The 25,236-nt window shown below is 28.2% G+C and overlaps 2 protein-coding genes across 5 annotated transcripts; both read right to left on the reverse strand.

Moving 5' to 3' along the window:
* Window positions 1–15,452: 15,452 nt before the first annotated feature.
* LOC130979164 (5-formyltetrahydrofolate cyclo-ligase-like protein COG0212) lies at window positions 15,453–19,727 on the reverse strand. 2 transcript variants are annotated; one of them, XM_057902533.1, is made up of 7 exons: window positions 19,280–19,727; window positions 18,935–19,025; window positions 18,431–18,657; window positions 18,198–18,273; window positions 17,547–17,672; window positions 15,928–17,327; window positions 15,453–15,845 (listed from the first exon to the last, which is right to left on the reverse strand). In XM_057902533.1, exons 1-6 carry the CDS (start codon window positions 19,664–19,666, stop codon window positions 17,173–17,175), a joined length of 1,062 nt encoding a protein of 353 aa, XP_057758516.1. In that variant the 5' UTR covers window positions 19,667–19,727; the 3' UTR covers window positions 15,453–15,845; window positions 15,928–17,172. The 2 variants fall into 2 exon arrangements, with proteins under 2 accessions (XP_057758516.1, XP_057758517.1); XM_057902534.1 differs by lacking the exon at window positions 15,453–15,845 and having other exon boundaries at window positions 17,202–17,346.
* An 890-nt stretch (window positions 19,728–20,617) lies between these two features.
* LOC130982122 (polypyrimidine tract-binding protein homolog 3) lies at window positions 20,618–25,236 on the reverse strand. Of its 3 annotated transcripts, none has more exons than XM_057905991.1 (15): window positions 25,116–25,222; window positions 24,639–24,705; window positions 24,235–24,306; window positions 24,062–24,138; window positions 23,809–23,887; window positions 23,363–23,486; window positions 23,023–23,087; window positions 22,878–22,927; window positions 22,744–22,785; window positions 22,584–22,635; window positions 22,424–22,472; window positions 22,286–22,302; window positions 21,890–21,997; window positions 21,642–21,785; window positions 20,618–21,565 (listed from the first exon to the last, which is right to left on the reverse strand). In XM_057905991.1, exons 2-15 carry the CDS (start codon window positions 24,693–24,695, stop codon window positions 21,176–21,178), a joined length of 1,326 nt encoding a protein of 441 aa, XP_057761974.1. In that variant the 5' UTR covers window positions 24,696–24,705; window positions 25,116–25,222; the 3' UTR covers window positions 20,618–21,175. The 3 variants fall into 3 exon arrangements, with proteins under 3 accessions (XP_057761974.1, XP_057761973.1, XP_057761971.1); XM_057905990.1 differs by having other exon boundaries at window positions 20,619–21,565; window positions 22,415–22,472; window positions 24,988–25,125; XM_057905988.1 differs by having other exon boundaries at window positions 20,620–21,565; window positions 22,415–22,472; window positions 25,116–25,236.

Consider the following 25,236-nt stretch of genomic DNA (forward strand, 5'->3'; position numbering starts at 1 on the left):
TAATTTTTATTATTAATTTTAATTAATATATATTATATATTTTTTTATAATTAAAATCAATAATTAAAATTATTAAAATATCAATATACTTGCTGGATGGTATACTTAAAATTCTTCCAAAACTTTATTATTATATAGCAAAATATATGTTGGGGACAATAGGTTTGGTATGTAGCTATGTACGTAGAGGCATAGAGTTATTCTATTGTCATATTTCAAGGCAGAGGTTGGCATAGTAGAAGGGAAGTACTTCCTATTAAACCCTAAACATATCATAGGATTTATTGGGAAGTGTGTCACCTTTTTTTTTTTACTTTTTAAAAAAATGGAAGTATGATATGATAAAATCTGAAGGTATGCTTAGTTTATGTTTTTTATTTTTTATTTTTATTTTTTGTTTTCATGAAAATTTATGAGAGAAAGAAAAATTAGTAAAAACAAAAAATATTTCTGTTTTTATCTTTTATTTTTTTACAAAATTTTAAAAATAAAAATATAAAAAAATAAAAATAAAAAATAAAAACTTAAAACAAACAGCATCCTAAATATTTAAAGATGGGGCTTAACATTTGTAAGTTTCAAAAGTAGAAAACATAACACCAAAATTCAAGAACGTGTTGACATATAGAATAGATCAATTGTTTTTAAACGTTCATAAAATATTTTTGATAAGGGAAATAATGTAATGTATTTGCATGAACTAAGGCTGCCTTTGTTGATAGAAATATAATACTAAGACAGAAATATAAAAATATAAAATTGTATTTGACAGATAAGATATAAATAAAAATATTATATTTAAAGACATTAAATTAGTATATTTTATGTTCATCTTAATAGAAATAACACAAAAATATTAATAAGAGATACGATTTATTTTTTATTTTTATTATTTTTATTAATTTTTTATAATTATATTTTATTTCAAATTTTTTAAATAAAAAATGAGAATAAATTAAATATTCATAATTTATTTTAATTTATCACAAAATTAAATACAAAAATATAAAATTTTGTATTTTAATTTTTTATATTTTATTTTTAGTATCTTATTTTATTCTATTCTAAAAAATATGCGCAGGCTAAGAAAACAAACAATTAGGCTATTATTAGGTTGTAGCAAGGTACATTATATATTATTGTTGGTGTGCCAACCTGCCTTCTATGTATGAATTAAGACAAGGATATCTAATTTCTATTGGAATGATGTTGAGATGTATGTTGTCTAAGGAGTTAGAGGTATATATTTTGGAAATTGATCATAACTAGTTGTATCTAGCTTCTTTTTATAATTAATTATAATTGATTAAATATAAATATAAATTAGAGTAATTCATCTTCATATAACATATCAGTTATTAAAAATGTGAATATTTGTTTATATATGTCTCTTTATGAAGTAACTTTTTGCAGTATTTGTTTTTTCAAAAATACTCTCTCTTCAACTTATGATAAAAATAGTCACACTTCTTCTTTAAATTTTTTAAATAAAAGACAATTTAACATAATTTTTAATTAAAAATGATCCCAAGTAAGATAATTATCTTCATATGTTCTTCAAATTATCTTGTAACCAAGCTCTATTAAAAATATTTTAAATATTGTTTGAATTGGCACAAATTAAAAATTAAATGAATTAAAAATAAAACTATATGAATATTTGAAAATAAATTTACATAAAGTGAAATTGTGATTTAAATACATCCTTCACAAACATTTCAATTTTAGTTAGAGGTTATAAATTAATATTTATTTTTATATACAGAAAAATAAACTTTTTTTCATATATTATGTCACATGCTATCACATCCATGGATGGACACACTTTACTCTTCAAATTACATGGAAAAAACATTCCTTCTTCCAACCAATAATCCTTGAAAAAAAATAAATATATAAATAAATATAAAACTAAGTTTAGAGAATGCTTTCCACTTAAGGTATCTCTCTTTCAAAAAGAATTCTGACCAGCATTTGTTCTTAAATTTCAAAATATATATCATTGACTCCAAAATATATACATTCAAACCATCACTTTAATGGCACATACTATATAGTCATGGAACATATATATTATATTATTCAACATTCCACACCACTAAAGTTGGTAAAAGAAATAAATTTCTCACATTAATTTCTTGATATATGTTACATGTGGGATAGGTGAGAACTGAGAAGTGTGATCTAGATGGTTTGTGACAAATATAGTTAATGGATAATAATATATATAATGCTTCTAGGGTTGATTAGCTAAGTCGATTGACATACACCAACCTAATAAATACTACAATAATATAGACTATTTTTTAAGATTATATGTGTAAAAAAAAATTAAAATTTATCAAAAAAATAAAATTTAATATTATTTTAACTATAAAAATATGTTAATAAAAATTTTGTTAAAAATAGTATTTCTAATATATAAATAATTATAAAAAAGTTTAAATTTTATTTTGATAAATATTAGCCATAAAAAATAATTTAAAATTTGAGAATATATTTTTTGTGATATTTATTAACCATAAAAAAATATTATTTATTTTGACACTTATATATTGATTATAAAAAATTCTCAACAAAAATTTCCAACAAAAAATAAAATAAAATCTTAAAACTGAAGAATAAACTGAGATTTTGAAGATGAAGAATAAGTAGTATGATTCAAAACTGAAAGTAGTGTGATGCCAAAATTGACGGAGCTCAAAGAAAAAAAGAAATAGTGAAATAAGCTGAAAATAAATGAGTGTCAAAATTGAGGAGTAATTTTCTACAATCAAATTATTCATCAAGAAAACATAAAAAATTTAACATTTGTAATATTTGTCAAAAATATATATTAATTTTTACATTTAACTATGACTATTAAAAAAATATTAAAATAGCTCTTTTTTGTAATAAAATATATACTTTTTAGAAAAAAAAACACGTAAATTTCTAACTTTTTAATTCGAAAGAAGGTAAGTTTTTTATTAATTAAATATATAAAAATATTTTTAATTTTTTAAAATGCAAAATATTTAAAAATTTTTATTCAAAATATACAAGAATAAATTAGTCCTCCAAAAAATTAGATATCTAGCATTTTAAAAAATAAGAAACATTTTTATATTAATCGATGACTTATTTATCTTTGAGATAAAAAGTTTGAGACTTATTTATTATTTATTTTTTAATTTATTCTAATTTTTAACTATATATATATATATATATATATATATATATCTTATTTTTTAAATTTGCCAAGACTTTAGTGTATGTCTCAATATATATACCTTATTAAAAATTATAGTGTAAATAAATCCGTATAAGTAATAACAAAATTAAGCTAAAAATTTAATTGCTAAAACAACAATAATAGAGATCTGGCAGAAAAGAGTTTTAATAATTTATAATAAGTTTCATGCATAATTCTTGCTAATATAAAGATTGAGACATACACTAAGATAGAGAATTAGAGGTCAACCTCAAACATGATCATCACAGTCAACTTTTTTAAAAGGTAGAAGAGTTGGGTTGGTGTATGTTCATTCAAACACATGCATTCTAAGAGATCACTTTGTTGGCTACTATTACAATTTGAAGAAAATTAAAGTATCATGACCTAATTTATGTATAGATCCTATATTATTTTTAACTAACTAGGTCATTGTTTTATTATAGCTAATGTATAGCTACTAAGTACTAATAAGTAGTGAAGCAGAAAGCAAGGGGTTTAAGTTACAATTAAATATATATTATGGTAAAGAATATTTTTTGTCCTAAAGTTTGACAAAAATTTTAAAAATATTCATAAATTTTATTTTGTTTTAATTTTGTTTTAAATTTTTTATTTGTATCAAATATATCTTTGACAATTAATTTTTAAAAAAAGTTAAGATTAATTCAACAACAATTTCATAAGAACAACCCTCAACATAAACAAATCAAATATAATTTTCATGCATTATTGTTAGATTGATCTTATATTTTTTGAAAATTTACCCGTTGAGAATATATTTGATGCAAATCGAAAATTTTTTGAACAAAATTAAAACAAAATAAAATTTTAAAATATTTTTAAAACTTTTGTTAAACTTCAGAAACAAAATATATACTTTACCCTATATATTATTATAATTGTTATCCAGAAAAACTTGAACCATTGAAGCATTTCCAAATTTGTTGAGTCAATAACTTCTTTGAAAGACGGTAGCCAAACTATCCTATCCAAATTGAAATAAAGAGGAAACAAAGCATTTGGTATAACTACCATCAAAATTATTGAAACACTCACTGTCTATGGTCATGCATGCATTACTATATTATTTACATCAACCATACTAATATAGGATATATATTAAAATACATATTAAAATATAAAATAAATTAAATATATCATATATATTTATACATAAATATATATGATTAATTTATTAATTGACTTTTTATATACACATAATATTTTTATATTTACATATAATGGAAAATAATTAAAGTAGTTTAATTTTATATATTATATAGAATAAGTATAAAAAATTTTAATTAACTAATATATATTACTAATTATTTTTTTGTTGAAACTCAGGTGCAGTTAACTTCATATAAAATTAATAGTTGAGAGTCGTTTAATAATTTGACAGTTTGACTAAATTTTTATTTAACATACGGTTCTCAACTATCAACTTCATATGAAGTTAAGTGCAATTGAATTTTAACTTAATTCTTTTATTATATATAAAATTGTTTCTAATCCATATTTTTTAAAAATTTAAAATTTGTGGTTGAAATTTAAGATAAAAAATAATTTTAAAAAATTGACTAAAAATAAGTTAGTTCTTTATTATATTATTCTGTATGCGGACTAATACCTACATACAAAAATAAATTAAATAAGGTCAATATCTCTTGACTCTGACCTTTGGAGGCATTAGGGGTTGCCATTTGAACCATCAATAGTTTCACACATTCATACACATTGCCATTAATCCATTATGGTCTTCTCTATGGCCCTACACAAAAAATTCCAATGCTTAATTTAATTTATCTTTCCTTTTATTTGAATGTTACTTCCCTTTCGGAGAAAGATATATAATCGAGTTTGAATTGAAGTCATGCATTATGCATGTTTGGAATCCTTCTTCACATCGTCAAGTACTCTTTGCAAAAACCTAATAGTAATCAAAGTAATTAATTAAGTGAGTAGTGCATGTTTTGAAATATTAATTAGAATAATATGTCAAAAAATATATTAGGAATTTAATTAGAAACAAATTAAAATACCATACTCGTTAAAACACGTATTATTAAGATTTTGTGATGCGATTTTATTTCCGCTGATCAAAGTATTAAAGTATGCCTGTAGCTAGGAGTAGTAGTGAAATCAAACTAGTTGTTACACCTACCTAACCTAATTTTTTTTTACGAAAAAATTAAACAAGAAAGAAAGAAAGAAATAAAAAAAAAATCAAGGTAAAGAGAATCAATATGATTGCCTGAAAATGTTTTTTTTTTTTTTACGGTATTCCCAATCTAGCATGTTAAGAACTAACTCGTTGCGAACCTAAACTTTATTTATAGGTTTGTCGTTGCCTAATATATTGCTACATGCATAAGATGAAATTCAAACACTAACACTTGTTTAAGCGGACAAAAAAATTAAATTAATAAATTAACTAATAAACCAATCAAAATTAGTTTCTGAAAATATAATAATTCAAATAATGGGTGAGTAGTTTTTAATTAAGAGTTTATTAATACACCAAACTTTTGACATTGTATTAGTTTTTGAATAATTACTCTGTTATTTTCCGAAAATTAAACGATAATAAATTATTCTCTCTCTCTCATATATATATATATTATTTGAATTTAGAATATTGTGTTTGAATTAAATAATGGATAACTAATGTATTGTATCATTTACATTCTCATAAAACTATATATAAAATTTAGAAAATACTTGTGTAATTTTAGAATATATTTAATACGTCTTCTAAAAAAATATTTTCAGCTAAATTTTAACTATTTGAATTAGTTAAATGTGTCACTATTTTATATTAAATACATGAAAAACAACCCCATTACTATATACAATAATAATATATGAGAGAAGCAACAAAAAAAATTATTTTAAAACTTTCAATTATTTTAGAATTTTTATTACTGACCGTCTACAATTAGCACATTCTTTTAGAATTATTTTCTTCTCTCATGTTAATTAAGAGATCCAGTAATAGAATAGTTCATGAATTGACTCGCTTAATCCTTATTAATTCCATCACTACGTGGATAAAAGAGGCTACTAATAACATCTATAATTTGATTATTCTTTTTGATATTATAAGTTTTATTCATGAATGATTAACTATCATAGTTATCTTAAAAGAAATATAAGTTAATATTTAATTTTGTTATTGAACTTACATGCGAATCTCAATTTAATTTTTGACGTTTTAATTATTTTTATTTAATCTCCAAAATTTATAAACGTGTCTTGTATTAGTCTCTAAAACAATTTTCAGTATAAAAACATTAATAGAGCGTTGTTATAGAGTATCAGATGTCACGTTAAAACTTGTAAAATAATGCAGTTTTAGTTTTGGTATTTAAATAGTTTAAAAACGGCATCATATCACTTATTTTGTTATGTAAAATTTTAATAAACACCATTTACGATGTTATTTTTGGATTATTTGAGTGCCAAAACTAAAATGACATCATTTTACAAGGTTTAGTGTGACATTCTGCTGTTCACGACAATGTTCCATTAATATTTGTACGTTAAAAATTGTTTCAAAGACTAATATAAATTATATTCACAAAGTTTAAGAATTAAATAAAGACAATTAAAATTTTAAAAAACTAAATTGTAACTTGCATGTGAGTTCAGAGAATAAATTAAGTATTATCTCAAAAAATATAAAAGAGAGCATAACTTATTTTTTAATTTTTAAAAAGATATCAAAATAATTATTTAATTTTACACACATGAATAAATATATATAATAATTTACACATATTATACAAAATCTATACACATATTAATAAAAAAAATACACATATGAATTATAATTTTTTACAACCCTTCTATAAATATTGGATAATTATTGACTAAAATCCCGTACGATTAAAGCTTCATTCCAAGGCTCCACCTTTGATGTCATCAGACTTCTTTGATCCATAAATCGTTGCTTTTTAATATTTAATTTGTATCATGAAACATGTTTGTTTTTGCATTTATTTTTTTAATTCATTCATTCTCTTAAAGATATATTGTTATTTTTTTTGGATAACTCTATTATATATAAAAAATAATAATTTTTCTTTTTTTTTTATGTCGGCTGCTTTGATTAGTGGAGGAAATTTTTAAATCTCACACGTGCAGTTGCTAATTAATTAGGGCTTAATATTACATTAATCGTTCCCACCAGAATATTTTATAGTAGTATAGTATGGCATGACCTAAGCAATTGCCATTAGAATATAAATTGTTACACATTGAAAATTGATATAAACATTATGGCTCCAAATTGTAACGTGAATATGTAGGAAAAAACTATGCGTGCATTTGAGTTAAATAATTTTATTTTTTATGTAACAAAGAAAAAGAATTAAATTAAATTCATAATAGATTTTTGTTATTGAAAGAGACTTTTTATATATTTTGATAAAATAATTTTAAGTCAATATTATTAATTTTAGTCAAATATTTTAAAACTATTTTTTTAACTATTTTTTTCTCTTAACACTAATTTTAACACCACCATATTAATTTTAGTCAATTATTTTAAAACTATTACTTTTTTTTTTCTTAATACTAATTTTAACACCATCATAATTTTATCATTTGTCATAATCACCATAACTATCGATCGTTGTTTTTGATTATTCAGCCATCGCTGTCAATCATTCTAAATTCTAAATTTTATACCATAAATTTAAACTTTTAAATTTTAAATTTTAAATTATTTAATTTATTTTTCTCTTAACCTATTTTAAACTTATGAAAGACAAAAGATTAAACATGTACACATTAAATCTTTCTTCCAAGTTTCCTTTAATTTCCTCTGTTTTAAAATATTCTATTTTATTTTCCATACAACTTGTAAATAGACAATAAGCTATGTACTAGAGTATAGGACAACATATAAAATAATTAAAAATTTCAAAAATCCAAAAAGAAGAAAATGAGAATGGGGGGATATAGAGATGTAGGTTTGGTGGCTAGAAAGAGAGAGATTGAGGTCAGGTTCAATGCCTTATTATGGCTACTAGATTTGAAAGGGCCCCAAAATACACCGTTGAAAAGTGAAAGAACATAAAAAAAAAAAAAAAAAATTCATGGTTCATACTCATCGACAATGATTAAGAATTTAAGATCTTTCTTGGCTCCGATTTTGACGATCTCGAAGTGTTATGGACTATTAAATACTTTTAATAATAAAATATATTTTTAAAATTTTTTAATAATCATCGAATAATATTTTTTTATTAATTTTTATATGTTATTTAATTTTAAAATTTATTATATATATTTAAAAATTATTATTTTATTATTCATTATTTATCTTATTTTCATAATTTTATTATTAACAATTTGATATTTTATTAATATTTATTTTTAATTTTTTTATGTTTAAAATTTTAATCTTTTTTTTTTTTAAGATTAATAATTTCATAATCTATCATCATGCAATATCTTTTTCAGTTGTCAAATTTTATAATTTTAATTGTTTATATTTCACTGTGATTAACAATTTGTTTTTAGCGATAGATCCTGATAATCGATTATCAATTGTTAGGTATGCATTCTTTTGTAATAAGAAAAACTATAATTTACAAAAAAATATATATATATCGATTTTTTTATTTAAGTAATCAATTGGTTAGCGAATAAAAATCTTTTTTTTTTTAATTTACAGAAAAATAATTAATTTTTTTATTTAAATAATCGATTGGTTAGTGAATTATTTTTCTTTTTACAATAATCAATTGCTTTACGAGCAAACATTCAATTTTTTTTTCTAGTCGATTAATTTTATTATCTATCTAATTGATTAATTAAAAAATCTAATTAATTGGTTGAATTATCCAATTAATTTGCCGAAAAAAATAATTAATTAAAATCTCCAAAAACGTGGCGGCGTGCCAATCACCCAATTCCAAGAAAATGTGAGAAAGAGAGTGATCTGATGAGTGTGAGTGATTCATTTATTTTCCTAAGCAAACTTGATCAGACTTTTTTTTTTTTTTTTGCGGCGGTGGACATGGAATTATAGGAAAATAATCATAATTTCCATGTAGGAAGAAATGGTGAACAAACATAAAGAGTTATTTATGCATAATATTATTTATACGACAAATATTTCTGATCCCTGTATAAAAATATAATTATTATTAATTGATTATATATTTTAATTAAATTAATTTTGAATTAATAAAGCAAAAAAGTATGATGATTATTAAAAAAGATATTGATATCAAAATAGTAGTGTCTATTATAAAAATAATTAGGTAGATGTAGCAGGTTTGATTATTTATTATTTGTTGTCTTTTGTGTAACTAATATTAATCTTGATATCTTCAATTAATATAAGATTTTGAATACATTCGTTTTATGTTAGAACTAACTAAATAAGTAAATATTTGTCATTATGTTATATATATATATATATACATAACTAATAAGTTGTTGTATAGAAATATATACATTTAGTATTTGTAAAAAGAAAATTGATTATAACATGGTTAAAAGTTTAATTTTTCTAATAATTGATTATTTTATTAAAAATAATATAAATATATTATATATATGTAGTTAATTTGTTGACTAATTTTTTATATTTATAGAATATTTTTAAAATATTTGATGATATAAAATTCATTTGACTACATACATGGGGACAGTCGAACTAACAAATACAAATTAAGAAAATTTGATTTAAATTAACTTCAAAAACTAACTAAAAAATAATGAGAAATGCCTAGTTAAAACTTAAAGACCAATTGTTAATATAATTAAGTGAATATATATATATGGATAATGGGTCCCTCATAGGCTCATACCCAACGCAGGATCCAATTTTGATTCTCAAGTGGGTTATGTCATTGTTGTTGGGATTGATCTAAAAAGTGTGCAATTGTTCTGAATAAAAAAACAAAGCAAATATGGAAGGAATCACTTAGCTTTTTCTCTTCTCTCTTTGTCTCAGGCGAAAAATTATAAAAAACTAAATAAAAGAATCAAATTAACAACACATGTTTTTTAATTAAGTCAGGTTAGTCTAGTAATTAATTTATTAGTCTATTTAAATAAATGTCGGTGATTTGAATTTTATTTTGTGCATGCAGCAATTTATCGACCAACAATAAATCCTTAAATAAAATTCAGTTCTGTGAAAAATTAGTCATTGACTTACCGGACTGAAAGAAAAAAACAACACATATTTTTTAATTTATTATTATTCAAATATATTTTTTTTTTCTGTTCATTTTGTTTGGTGAATTTCTTGGATTCTTATTATTTTGAGCTTATTTGATGCCTTTCCCTCTCAGTAAACTTGATAAAATACAAAGTAAGATAAGAAAGCCATATTACAAAAGATAATGGCTACACTTAGTACATCCACTTTATTCCAATCCCCTCCACGGCTCCACATAATTTAAGGGATTAAAAAAATAAAAAATATCCAAAACTATAATATAGGCTTTTAGGATAAAACAAAACTACTACACCCCCCAAAATATAAGATATATATCTTAGTTTATAATTCATATAGAAAAGAAAAAGAATCATATAGGATTATTTTAGTACTATTATTACTACTGTTATATATATATATATATATAGTTGCATCCCATTCCCATGTGGTGGAGAAAGAGCCTCAAGTGATAATCACTATAAAAATTAAATTAATAACATTATCATTTAATTTCCATGAAAGAGAAAATGCAATGCATGATAGGATAAGATACTTTGAAGAAGAAAAATAAGATTTTTTTTTTCCCAATGATGGAATGAAAGGTACACGAGTGTGAACTAATAATAGTGCACGCGAGAGAATATAACACCATTGAAGAAGCATGCTTGTGTTTGTGTGTGCCTTTTTTGAGAATAATGAGGAAATAAAATCTTTAGGGATACATACATATCTATATATCTTAGTATTGACTTGAATGTAGCCGTTGTGTACCACTTTCTACAAAGAAAATGTTCTCTCTTTATTCACTTTAAGATCTTTATCTAGAACAAAATCATAGCAATGGTGAAAGTAAGGTTATATGGATAGTTATTAATCAATTTGATGGTATATATGACCCTACGTACGATATTGTTAGTAAGGAAAATTCTTTAATTCAATTCCTTCATTTATCGGAAAATTCTTAATTTATATTTTTTTAACCTCTATTATTTTATATGTTCGCTTATAAAACAATGTTATACACACTAAAAATCGGTTATCAATTCAATTATTATGTATTTATTTATAAATACATTTGTAATAATTAATAAATATTAAATAAGACAAGTTTTAGCTGATTTTGATTAAATTTTTGTTTGTTACTAAATATTTTCAATTAATAATTAGTCGATCTTATTCAGGTCAAATTAAATTGGAATAATCTAATTGTTAGTTTCAGAACCATTAATTTAAACTAAAATGAAAAAAGAAAATTATAAGATAAATTAAATACAAACAACAAACACATGGATATAGAGTTCAGTTAATCAAGCGTGAAAGTACACTTAAAGAAAGTTAAAAGCAATGTGAATGGAGAACCAAATGTTAATCGATAGTGAGGCTGCAACACATGCATGAACCAAAAAAAAGTGTGAGACAGATTAATAAAGAATGGTGATAATGGGTACCAATGCAATTATGCTAACGTAAGTAATATTTGGATGGAGATTAGAGAATAAAATATAGTTATAGTGATTAGCGTTGAATTAAGGACTAATTTATCGCGAATCAGAACTTTATTTAAAAGTTTGTTGCTGGTCAATGAATTATTATATATATAAAATTAAATTCAAACATCTGATACTTGTTTAAACAGACTAATAAACTAACCAAAATGCCATTATCATTATTTACTTATATATATTCATGGGCCCTATGAAAAGTACTTGGCATAAAGGGCAAACATGATGTTAGAACCTGGAAACTACACTCCAAATTTTTGCTGCACAAATTTCCTAATTTTCGAAGAATGATCTACTTCATATTGGAGTTTTCTTAATTATAACCTTATTACTTTTATTTTCTTTTTTTGGCATCACGTGGAAGACTGAGCATTAATAATACATGATTTGTGATTCGAAGGCACGTGTTATTTTTTCCGGTTTTCCGGGGACCTTGATTAGTGCTACACTGTGTACTGCAACATTAATCATTAGAACAAATAATGCCATAGTAATAAATCTTTTTATATTTAGATTTTCTAATATTTTTTTTTCGTGTATATTTTCATAAGTTTAATTTTAATTCCTACATTCATATATAAAAGAGTGAAAAGATCACAAATTTATACTGATAGTTCTTATATAAATGGTTAAAATTATAACAAAAGATTAATGAGATTTCTTCTTAGAATGATCATATAATTAAAAGTTTTTTTCACAAGAAAAATATAAATAGACAATAAAAATACTAAATAATATAAACAATAAATATATTGGATATTTATTTTACTAGGTGTACAAATAGTTATTCTAATATTAAGATTTAGATAAATAATTTAAAAGTATAATATATTTTAATTTAATTAGTGATCGTTCATATTGTTAAAAAAATTATTGATTACCTGGCATTATCCTTCTTCGTATAAGCACAATTTTTTCACTGAATATATCCACTAAACACACACTCAAAGGTATAATGATTTACTCAAAGTCTAAGCATATATGTGTATTACTAAATTTTGATATTCAAATAAGATCGATCTTATGCATATCTTTGAAATCTTTTCATGATATAATAGTCCCTTTTTTTTTTTTGTGGGTATAATGGTGTTTTCATTTTCCTTTTTTAAATGGCTAGTAGCCTCGTCTAGAAGGAGCTCCTTTCAATTAAGCTCACTCTTTTTTCACTCGTGAGTCGTGATCTTCAAATTCTAGCCTTTTCTATTTTAAATAGCCAAATAACTATCATTCTCCCTCATGTTATGCTAAGCTAATGTGGCCCATGTCTACTTCCACCTAGACCACTAAACACCATATTAAAATCGATTGCATATTCAAACCAAAAAAAAGATGATTGCATATGCATCCAAAGAACTTAATCATGCCACTTAATTATAAGAGTAAAGTCACAAATAAATCCTAAAGATTTATATTTCAAACAGATTAATACTTAAAAAAAATACCAATAAAATCTACCAAGATAATAAATGACTAAATATAAACAAGTTAGATGAAATTAAATTCTTTAATCCTAATCATAGAAACTAATTTGAAGGTAGTGTATTCACATCTACTATCTTAAAAGATTTTATCGGTACTTTTTTTTAGAGACTAATCTGTCACAAATATAATAATTCTTCAAGAATTTATTTATTACTTTAATTATATACTTATAACGTAACCAAACCCCCTCCCCCTCCCCCCAAAAAACCTTTTTTTGTCTCTATGATAATAATAAAGAAAAAAAAAGAAATATACCTCTTATAGTTCAAAAGTCCACAAAATGGGCTAGAATGTGACAAATATTGTACAAAATTTGAGTGGAAACCAACCTCGTACACAATAAGAGTCTACTAAGTAATAAATTTACCACTATGATTAGACTAGAGCATACATAATTATATGAAGGTTTCATTTTGTTATATTTGGAAGCGTGCTTTTGGGGATTTTTTATTATGTTTGTCTCATTTCTTTTTCTCATTCAAAGTATCTATCCCTTTTTTTTCTAGAAAGGAGAAAAAAATGTATGTACTATAGTTAACTGTTCTGTCCTATATGTAGAAATGTGCATAAGATAAGGTCAAGCATGAACAAATACAACAAAGATAACAATAATAGTATGAAATATCACAAGATCCTGTCGTCAGACAATTCATATTTTGTTCAAAAGTTGTGAGTTTGTACATACCAAGTTATTTAATCATAACATTTAATAAATAAACTATCATATTAAGTTGTTCTTAGAACTTTAAGTGCATTTAACCAATCTTAACAGAAAAAAAAGGTGGTTTTGGCACCATAAACAGAAAATGGAAGATCATAGTGACAGCAATTCAAGATATGCTTCAAAGTAGTGGTGGGGTATCCACAAAACTAGAGAGCCAGAAAACAAAACAAGGAGGACAAAAATCAAGTAGCTTTCAAGTTTCAAGTGATCAACCAATACAATGCAAAAGCTCAAATTGAACACTTCAACATCCATGAAAATTCAGTCCACATTATAAAGTCATTCAACTTGTCCTTTTCTGTGTTTTCTTCACATTTTATCAACTATTCTAACCCTATTTTAAATCCACTTCAAACAAGTACCACTACTTTACCCGTTATTATATAATTGAAGGATCACATTCTTCCAAAGGAGCATACTTTATCATATTCAAAAGGACAAACCTAGTTCGGGGTAAAATATATTAATCCTCCTGTAAACTCAGCATTGAGTTTGAATGATGAAAGGAGATCTACGTGTAAACAGTTTTACTATAGACATCATAGGACTTGATGCGTCGTTTGATCCATGTAACCAACTGCACCTAGTGGATAAGGCTTTGTTGTTGTTGTTGATGAAATAAAATCAAGCTATAATTGAAGTTGGTAGACAGTCACAAATGTAAACAAGGGCTATATTTTAGTTTGATAGTGAGACGACATTTCATCTGAATAATGATGATGTTACTTGGACACTTCTGTGTAATTATGAACGCAAGGGTAGTTTAAATAGTATAATTCTTATTGACGGCTGTCCATGCGTTTGACCAATATACATGCAATTATTGGTCCCATGCACAGCTCAAGATAACTAATCTAACATCAGCAACAACGACGTTTATAAAAGTGAACAAAATAAAATGTAAAAGTAAAAAAACTAAAGCATAGAGACTCCTATCAGATGATAGTGTTAAATTCAGACGAGAAAGTTTCATGGAATATAGTTGAACATTTGACATAGATTTTGCATTTGACATAGATCTTGTATTATTTTGTCAAAAAAAAGAAGAAAAGAAAAGAGAGAGAGAATTATATGAAGCAGTACGTATCATGATAAATACTTATATGGTGGCTCAGGATTCTCATATGCCCAACAAGATATATTTTGATGACCTACCAATGCTAGAAGTAAATCTTTCTAAAATAGCTTACTTAAATTTCAAAAGGAGCAATGCTGCAGGGTTAGCACAATTTATTATTTTTGGCCAGCTGTTAGCTAGCAATATTTAAAAGTATTGGCTAAAAGTATGGTGTTGGGCTACTGGGCTAAGAGTATTGAGCTAGTGGCTAAAAGTGTTGGCTAATATAAATTAAAATTGGTGGTCCTTGAGACTTTATCATTCAAAAATATGAGTGTTTCGCATCAGACTATTGTTACTTCTAACACATGAAAGATGATATCTGAAAAGGACTTGAAGAAGGACCCTCAAGCTTTTGAACTCACAATGTGAAAACGTTTAAATGATTCTCAAGCTCACATGCACACTACATTTGACTACAGCAATAAGAATTTAGAAATCAGATTCCTTGAAAATAAACTAGACAATACTTTGGAGTGGACGTCCGACTGTCCGAGTAGAGAAAAAAGTCATCATGTTGAAAGAAGTTCCTGTCATTATCAAATCTTGACGATGTTTGAACCCACCACATGTCTATTTGGAACCCCCCCTCCCCCCCAAACAAAAAAAACCAAAAGAAGCTAGCAACAAAAAAAAAACAATTAAAATGAAGGGAAAAGCAACATTTAAAAAAAGCAAAATAGAAAATGGAATATAACATACCTTTCACAGGGGAGAAAGGAACCAAGGAAGAATAGAATTTAATGCATAACTGCCCTCATTTGCGTTCTTGACAAAGCCGCGTTCTTCACCAACTGTTCTTGTCCCCCCAACTGAAGTTGGGACAGAAATAAATCATGAATTTTTGGCTGCTCTAATTTAAGCCTAAAGCATTCACACTAACCAAATTATTATGATAACCACTATTTCAAGGATAGATTTAGAAAGCTCACTTCTTGAAAACAAAGGCTCAGTTATATATCTCATAGCACGCATATAAAGCACAATGAAAAGAAAAACAAAAGAGACAAATAACAAGACAGAGTAACCAATTAGATGAGATAATAGATACATGATCATGTCTAGGTTACCATTAAAAACTAATAACCACAAATATTAGTTCAAGACATATTAAAGAAGAGAAATAGATGAGTCTTTAAGAGGTAAAAATAAAAAAAGAATCCTTGTAAAAGAACTGCTATTAGTTATTAGACTGATAACATGACTAAGTATAAAAAAAATTGGTCTGAAAGCTACATATCCAACAAAGAAGCATAGTGAACATCATTAACCATGTTACTGTCATATGACATTGACAAGTGACAACTAACTCTTGAGCAGAAAAGGGAATTTGCATTTAGCGTCTTGTTCTAACAAAAAGTCAGTACAAAATTTCTTTAATTCCCCCTGAATAAAATACAGCAGAGTTTGCCTTTGCTTTAAAAACATATTAACTCCCACAAACTTAGGTTCTAAATGAGCAGTTCGCTGGTACCATATCATCCCTATGCTACAAACGCAGATACATGCATCAAATATTGCATTTTATATAACAGTAAGATCTGAGTATGGATGGAAACAATATAAACAAAATAATATATATCATCATACAAAACACCAAAAGGCGTACAACTGTACAAGTCATCATATCATAAACTAAATATAACAGTTGGGGAATTTCAATATTAAGCTAGAAAGAAGAGGAGAAAGTGGTGTTTTGACTTTTGAGTTACCACCTATGAAATAAAAATACAAAGAGGTTTCATATTTGTGATCCCTCTTGCACGTTAATAAGCAACATTTACTAGTAGTTCTTTCTCCCCAAACATCATCAATGATAGAAAACAATAATTTCAGAATAATGTATTGAACATTTCTTTTTCTTTTCTTTTTTTCCCCCCTTTATTTATATATAACTTATTGAAAAAATTTCTTATATACATATTCATCAAAAACTCACAATCCCACTTAACCCCGTTGCCCTCTTCGTGCAGTAGGGGGCAATTTCTCTGAAGGGCCAGTAGGAAGCTTTTGTCCAGTCTCTCTTTCAATCCTCTTCTTGAGCTCTCTTAGTATACGGATTTGTCCCAACTTCTCAGGAGACAATTTATCCCAATAAATTCCTGTAGTGAACATTTTAGTCTGTCTCTTTGAGAAAACGAAAAATTTAAGTTATGCATCCAATAGATAGGAGGAGAAAAAGAAAAAAAGAAAAACTACGTTGTTCAAGGTTGAACACTAGTACAGATATTACATGTTTTCAATGGCATTACAATGATTAAAAACAAGGCACGGTTAGCAAAATGACAATACTAAATCTGGATGGCACTGTTCTAACCAACCTTGAGGCTTTGGAATAGATGTGTTCGTGAAGATGACTTGGGTTGGTGTGCAAATGATATCCACCGGCACATCATGGATTAACAGCTTTTCAACTGGAATATCATCCACTAATTGGCAATCATGCACTGCAAGGGTAGTTATCACTGATGTTATATCCAAGTATACATTGTATTTTAACAAAGAGAAATTGTAATCCATAAGTCTTAAGACATCAAGAATAAACTGGTAATGCATACCACTAGACATTATGATATCATTATCATAGAACTGAAAAGATTGCATCATAGGGTGAATATAATCTACTTAGCAGTTCAGTGTTTGTGCAATCAAATGACTTCACTAATCAAAGGTGCTTCACCTTCCTTAATGTAACTTCCTCAAACCAATAGGATATCATAGAGGTTAGACAACTATTTAAAAAAATACAAATAATATGCAATTATGTAAATTAGCTCTTATAAAGAAGAGAAATGTTTCCTTTTGTAAAAACAAAAATTTGAGGTTTTACAAACAAGTTTTTGTCATATTCATGCTTGAATCATGAATATGAGCTAAGGATATACATTAATTTACTCTTGTCCTCAATTCGTTTTAGTTTCACAAAATCATATTATGGCAAAGGAAAGTTGAGAAGTAAGAATCAAAATTACCAGAGGTGACAACTGGGGTTGAATCATCAATAGCTCCCATATACCGCAGCATACCATATTCAAGTTCTGCAAATCCCTGCACTTCATACCTTTCCCATTGGAATTCACAATCATATATGTTGCCAAGGAAATATAATTTACTTTTATAGCTCTAGCCTTTAATGGATAAGCAACCCAAATACATGGAAGAATAAACATGACATAATAAGAAAGTTAAAAGACATGAGCCGAACCTCTCCTTTCCCCAGTCGAGCACCTGTCTTTGGATCAACAGCAACGGATCCAATAACAATAACATCTACTTTTATCTTTTCATCTAACCCAATTGGCCGTCCGTGCTTGGCAACCCCAACAGAAGTGCAGGCTTCCTTGATGGTACCTGGAGGTAACATATTGGATTCAAGTATAGAGAAAAATCCTGTCCTTAAGCGTGGCTGAGGAGTTAACAACTTCTTTCCATCTGCAAGTGAAGATCCAATTTTTAACTTTGAACTGCTCAACCAACATGACAAGTTCTAAGCTGAGCCATTTTATGCAATCATGTATAGTTGAACATACAACTGATGATGCGAGCATCACACTTCCACTAACGATGACCCTATATAAATTTAAAATCCATTGTGCTTTATCACCATTTCTCAGCACCCTATAATATATACCAAGACATCTCAAGCTGTGAAATTAAGCAACAAGTAAAGAAGACACCCATGAAGCAACTTCTTCTTATGGTATCAAACCTGAGAGAGTGAGAAACCTGACTTGTTTCTGAGGAGAATCTGGATTAACCTTGACACACTGCGCAGCTTGAAACACATCTAGCAACCTCATCTGTCAAAATTGACAATTCAGCTCAACTCATAAGAACACATTCAGTTCTCAATCACTCTAAACGGAAAGCACTCATGAAAAGTTTAGAAATTAACCACTACTTCACTTAACTACTCAAAAAAAATATGATTTTGGAACTATAAACTAAATGCCAAACAATTGTTATTATCACAATAGGATGATATAGAACACTAAAATTAACATAATTTACCTTACAACAACAAAGTATAAACGGAAAAGAGAAAACATTAAACCTTATCAGCAGCAGAGGAAGCGCCAACGAAATTGGGAATGCGGTGATGAACAGGTCTTGGATTCTGAGCAAAGTTGTGAGCTTCCATGGAATCCCAAATCCTCTTTCGGATGATCCATTTCCAAGCCTTGGGATCGTTGCTGTCAGAGATGGAAGCTTGGCCTTGTTGAGCCATGGCGGAGCGAGCTTCAGCGTCGAGGGCCAACCTCTCCGCCTCGAAAGCAGCTTCGTCCAAAGCGGCGCCGTTTGTGTTGGTGGCTTCCAGCTTCAACCACCGGCGACTGCGACGATTAAACCCTAAAATTGTGTTGCGGAGAGAGAGAGCGTTGGTGTTGGTGTTGTTGAGAATGAAGAAGGGATGCGATAAACGGAGTGCATGTAAATCCATGTTCGTAAGCTTCTTCACCTTACAGAGCTACACGTTACAACTTTCTATTCTTAGATTTTCATTTTTATCTTCTTTTTCTTTTTTGGTTTATTATATACTTTATTTATTTCATTATTGAATCGTGTTAGGTGAATATGTTTTAATTCTTTTTTTCAGTGGTTTAAAGTTTGAATTCTGAGTATATCAAACAAAAAAGAAAAACATATGTCACTATATTTTCTCAATGGATACTCGTTAATCAACATTGTAACCAAATTGAATTGGCTAAATGATTAGCCTATTCGTCTGTTCAAGTAATTGTTGAGAGATTCAAATTCCACTTGTGTATACATCATCAACAATGAATTGGTCAACGATTTTAGGTTAATCATTGGTTTGTTAGCCTAAAAATACTTTGGAAAATAAGAAAAAAAATCATTAATCAATCTTGTATCCAACCTAATATTTTTCTTAATTATTTCATGAGATAATGCATATGTTTTGTTTTAAATTTGGTAAGGTAGTGGTCATTGTAATAAACTCGTTTTCATATAATCCTAAGTTGAAATGATAGTACATTCATTCTTTTTTTTTTGTGTACCAGAATATCTATCAAGTCGAAAGTCTAATGACTAATCTCTCAAATATTGCAGAGATACAAAGTGGACGACTCTCCTAAATAAGCAAACTCCATTCCCATCCTCCAATAAGTATCAAATCCAGGAGAGATTATTAAAAGACGTTAGTACATCCATTCTTATTGTATTTCATCATATTTGGAGTTCTTATGACCCAATTCACTTTCTTTTTTTCTAGTTTTAACAATTATTCACATAATTTAAGATAAAAATGATGGTTCAATAATACCCATTTTCGAAGATGACAAACCAACATCAAAAGTCAAAACTATTGAATTGCATGATAAAAGGAGCAAAGATACAGGGTCCAAGCAAAGATTCATTCCTAAATGCTGCTACGTTCTTCATTCTTTAAATGGAGGTTGAGACCTGAGGGTGAAGGAAGATCAGAATATCACACAGAACATAAGAACATGATCTCAATCCATGTGCATCTAAGGAAGAAAGATGTGGAGGGAAAAGGTAGGAGAAGAAGGAGGAAGTGAGGAAAAGGTTTGTTTCTTTTTCAGTTGTTGGAGAAGGAAAATTGACATGGATTGAGAATACAAAAGGAAGAGGCCTACTTATCATAAATTACAACAATAATTTCATAAACATAAGGTAGTAGATTAGCCCCTCTCTATGTAATCACAAATCTATCCCCACTCCCATTATGTCAGAACCTAAAGATCTAGTATTAGAGGGAATGAAGATGAGAAGAGAAATGATTAAAAGTGAAATGAGAAGTGAGAACAGGTTTTATCTGTATATTAATAAGCAATTCGACCATTACAAGACAATGAAAGTGGCATCATCTGCATAAATATTATCCTTCCCAAGTTCAGAATCCTTGTCCCAAATAAGCTTAAGAACCGTAAGACGGTAGCGCTCGAGTCGGTAGCAAAAGTCTCGATCAAATGTTCTGCAGCTGAGAAAAGGAGATTCGAATCACCGAGCCAGAAAGTGGGCTTGCGTGCTTGCAGACAAGGGCCTCGGTAGCCTGCTCCTCAGTTTCAAACTGAACAAGAGCCTGCTTTTTTCCATTCATCTCAAAGACCTTGCTGTTGACAATGGTTCCGTGCTCCTCCACAAGGCTTACAATGTCCTCTTCAGTGATGTCTTGTGGGAGGGTTGACAAATGGATCATCTTGGTTGGCGAGCAGCAATACCGGTAGTTTTTAGCAGCATTACGATTGAACCGGTTGAGATTTGAATTCACATACTCGTGTGTTTCGGCACCTTGGGTTATATTTGGATGCTTCGAGAAGTTGACCTCCAATCGCTTCCCGAACAACATAGCTCCCTACATTGGAGAGATAGTATTAACCATAAAAATCACAAGAACCTCTAGTAAAGATATAAGCACCTAAGTAACAAACCTTAAGAAAATGTACTGCCAATTCGGCTTGGAAACCATCCCCCATTTGGATAAGCGCATGATCTGGTTTGTTCCTAAGAAGTTTGATTCTGACAATGTTCCCATAAATGGAGAACAAGTTGAACAGTTTATCTTCATCTATTCTCTGAAATAAACAGAGTTTGAGCCAACTTTAAAGAAAAAAGGGGGGAAAAGAGGAGAGAGAGAACTTTATAGCAGAACGCAGAAATTCCAGGACAACATGCTTACATCAGGATTGAGATTTGCAACAAGAATTGTACACCTGTCGTTTGTTCCGGTTATCCCAGGAGGCAAGCCTCCCCCAAAGGCAGCTGCAATTGCTGCAGCATTGGCCATCTATAAAATTCAAAACAAATTGGTAAAAACTCAAATTAATAATAGTTTCAAGATCAGAAAACTCAATCTCCAAAATCAATTACGAATAATCCAGCAAGCCTGGTGTTTAGTACATTCACCAATGTTTCTTCAAATGCAAAAATAAATTAAAAAAGGAGACATAAACCATTAGGCATTTCAAATGCTACTTTGCATGAAATGCCAAAAGGATAATGACTTCCTCATATATTCAATAGTGCATCAAAATTAGCAAATAGTGACTTCGACTTGGCTCGAAAGGTACCCCACCTGTGAATATCCTCCAGCTGTGAAAAAAGAGAAAAAGAAAAGAAAAATTTTAGCGCATAATATTTAATAAAAACTAGCACATAATACAAACACGACAAACCAACCAAAGCAACTTAAAAGGTTTAGCACCTCCTCTACCTCCAGAACCTTGAACACCATAAATGCTTCCTGCATCACCATATCCAGGCTATTTCGTAGAAGATGAAGGAAGAAAAATATATTAGAATGGGCTCTCCAAAAGATCAACAAGAAATTTTGGTTGATAAATAGATAAAGAAAAGAGTCACGCAGAGCATACTTGTGAAGATCGGCCTTTCTGCTCTGTTGGAAGATTTGGGTTTGTGAAGTCCCTGCGGAACATTATTAAAAAACACAGAAACAATGAATACGAAATGTAAATAAAAGATATTGAAGTAGGAAAAATTAAATGTTAAAAAAGAAAGAACCAACAAAATCACCTTGATCGATCATTGTTGTAGTTCACTTGTAATTCATCAAGGCTGCAATTAACAATGAATTTAACATCCAATAGTAAGTTTTAGAACCCAGAAACCAATTAATGATGAAATTACTTGAGATAAATTTAACCTACTTCGAGAACTGAATGTCCAGTTGACAGCAACCATCATATATGTTGCGTCCCTAGAATTTTTCAGAAATATAACCATAATATTAGCAAGCCAATATCAGAATTAACAAGCCAATTAGTGCCTAGCTCCTAGTAAATTGTAAACAACCTGAAGTGTACTTCTAGCGGTAACAGCACTTTGACGTGATTGATACTGGATGAGAGCCTGAAAGCCTACACAGTTTTGCAAATATATGATGAAATTTACAGTAGAATACACAAAAAAGCTAAAAATAAAATAAATTTGCAGAAGCATAAAAAATTTGCTAATATTAATGAACAATCTTCCATCATTTTCCAATGACCTACAAAAAAGAACAACCAAAGTATTCATCTATTCCAAAATACCATTCCCTCATTCACCGAGTTAAAGCCCAAGGCAAAAGAAAAGAGTGGAAAAGCGAATAGGTAAAAGAAAGAAAGAGAGCGAGAATCCAAGAGAATCTAACCAGCTGACTTCTGAAACGTTACAATCTTTTCAACATATCCATGGGGGGAAAACACTTGATGTAGCACATCCACTGTTATAGGATACAGCATGTGGTGAATTGTAACTAAGAGAATTCGATTTGGCTGTGCATCCAGCAGTTCCCAACAGCAGAGAGCATAGAGAAAGAAAGAGAGATAGAGAGAAAGGAGAATAAATAGAGAAGTACATTGAATACGGAAGAAGCCAACCAAAAAAAAAAAAGAACGAGAAACTACAGAAGATACTAACTTAACACAACCCACTTCAATGGAACTATATAAATAGTATAGAGGAAAGTCTCGCATTAAAAACTAAAAAATGTGACTGCCAAAATAAAAAAGAAGCTTACTGATGTTTCATATTTTACATAATCAACAAGCCCGGGCATATTTTTTCATGTTTAAGAAAATATTATAAAATGCCAACCTCATCTTCACGTCCTTGATTTTGATCCATTGTAGTTAGTTCTTGATGTGAGGAAAACTGGACATAAACATTTCTCCCCCTGGAATGAAACAAAAAGACAATTAGATTATTACGGCAATATTCTAGAACTCAATGCGAACAAGGAGCGCCCTTCCGAATCTCTAAACATGATGTCCAAGGTCAAGCTATCAAAATAGCATTCAATGAAATACCGTAAAGGATTTAAAAGAGATGTGACATAATATATTTATACCTAATGCTAGGCTGAACATTTGCATAAAATTGTAAAGCACTAATTGCGGACGGAACATCTTGCATTTGGAGAAGAGCCTACAAGGATGATAGATAGTGCAACATAACTAATTCAGCTGAAATTTCACAAAGCAAGGGAAAAACACATGGTCTAATTTGAAGGCATAAAGAAACCTGATTTTTAGCACGCAACATAACAAGCTTTGTGATGACTCCAAAAGGCTGAAATAGCTGAAGTAAATCATTCTGCAATCAACAGAGTAACAATACAATATACATAAATCATTTGAGAGAAATTCAAAACACAGCTTAGAATGAAGTGACTATAATTAGAATCCACAGTTCCACATTATAGCTAAAGAAGAAACTGTCACTATAAATAACAGAAAATGGAATGTAGAACTGAATCAACTGATTACAAGATGGTCTTAAGAAAAGTTACTTCCTTTCAGAAAAAAAGTGAATATCACAATATAGATATGATGATCATGTTACAAAACAATGGAATAATATACACCAAACAAAGTAGCAAGAGAGAGAGAGAGAGAGAGAGAGAGAGAGAGAGAGAAAGAATATACTTCAGATATCTCATGCCCCACATTTCGAACGTGAATGACCTTGGAAGGTTCAGCCATTGCAAATTACCTATAAAAACAATGAAAAAGGGAATATTTTTTGTTAACATTCTTCCCAATTTAAGGATAGCAACAAACCCCAAAAAGTTCTTTAGTAAAATTTGGGGCATGCTTTGAATTAAAATGCTAACTCTCTAACTCAACAAAGGTACAAAATATTCACCCATTACAATTTCTTTGCAAAACTCAATTGACAATATTCCAGATTCGAATTCCAAATTGTGTAAATCGCTTAAAAAAAAAAAAAACAAACTTTCTGTTGCTCAAGCGAATTAAACAGAAGACCAGATACCCAATTCAAGTCCTGAATCTAGGAAGCAAAAGGGCTTCTCCAATTTCCAACAAAGATCACAAAAAGTTCATCGAAATCGTAGCATGTCAGCTCAGAGTACAAATCGTTCAGAGAGAGAGAGAACTTGCCTGAAGAGAGTGAGAGAGAGAGAGAGAGAGAGAGCGACGCACTAAGCTGTGAATTTCATGCCCTATTGCTTACGAACATAGACGTTCAGCTACGCAACTGGCTCAACAATGAGTTTTTTTT

This window comes from Arachis stenosperma, chromosome 5, assembly GCF_014773155.1.
Source record: "Arachis stenosperma cultivar V10309 chromosome 5, arast.V10309.gnm1.PFL2, whole genome shotgun sequence".
Classification (NCBI taxonomy): Eukaryota; Viridiplantae; Streptophyta; class Magnoliopsida; order Fabales; family Fabaceae; genus Arachis; species Arachis stenosperma.

Excerpts from the sequence above, each read along its gene's own strand:
- LOC130982122 (XM_057905990.1), bottom strand. The coding sequence starts at position 24,695 with ATGGCTGAACCTTCCAAGGTCATTCACGTTCGAAATGTGGGGCATGAG. Across the intron at positions 24,139-24,234 it reads TGTTGCGTGCTAAAAATCAG|GCTCTTCTCCAAATGCAAGA; the intron begins GTTTCTTTATGC and ends TCATCCTTGTAG. Across the intron at positions 21,566-21,641 it reads TGGCAGTACATTTTCTTAAG|GGAGCTATGTTGTTCGGGAA; the intron begins GTTTGTTACTTA and ends TCTCCAATGTAG.
- LOC130979164 (XM_057902533.1), bottom strand. The coding sequence starts at position 19,666 with ATGGATTTACATGCACTCCGTTTATCGCATCCCTTCTTCATTCTCAAC. Across the intron at positions 18,274-18,430 it reads CTCGACTGGGGAAAGGAGAG|GGATTTGCAGAACTTGAATA; the intron begins GTTCGGCTCATG and ends TATGAAGTGCAG. Across the intron at positions 17,328-17,546 it reads ATCTATTCCAAAGCCTCAAG|GAATTTATTGGGATAAATTG; the intron begins GTTGGTTAGAAC and ends TGTTCACTACAG.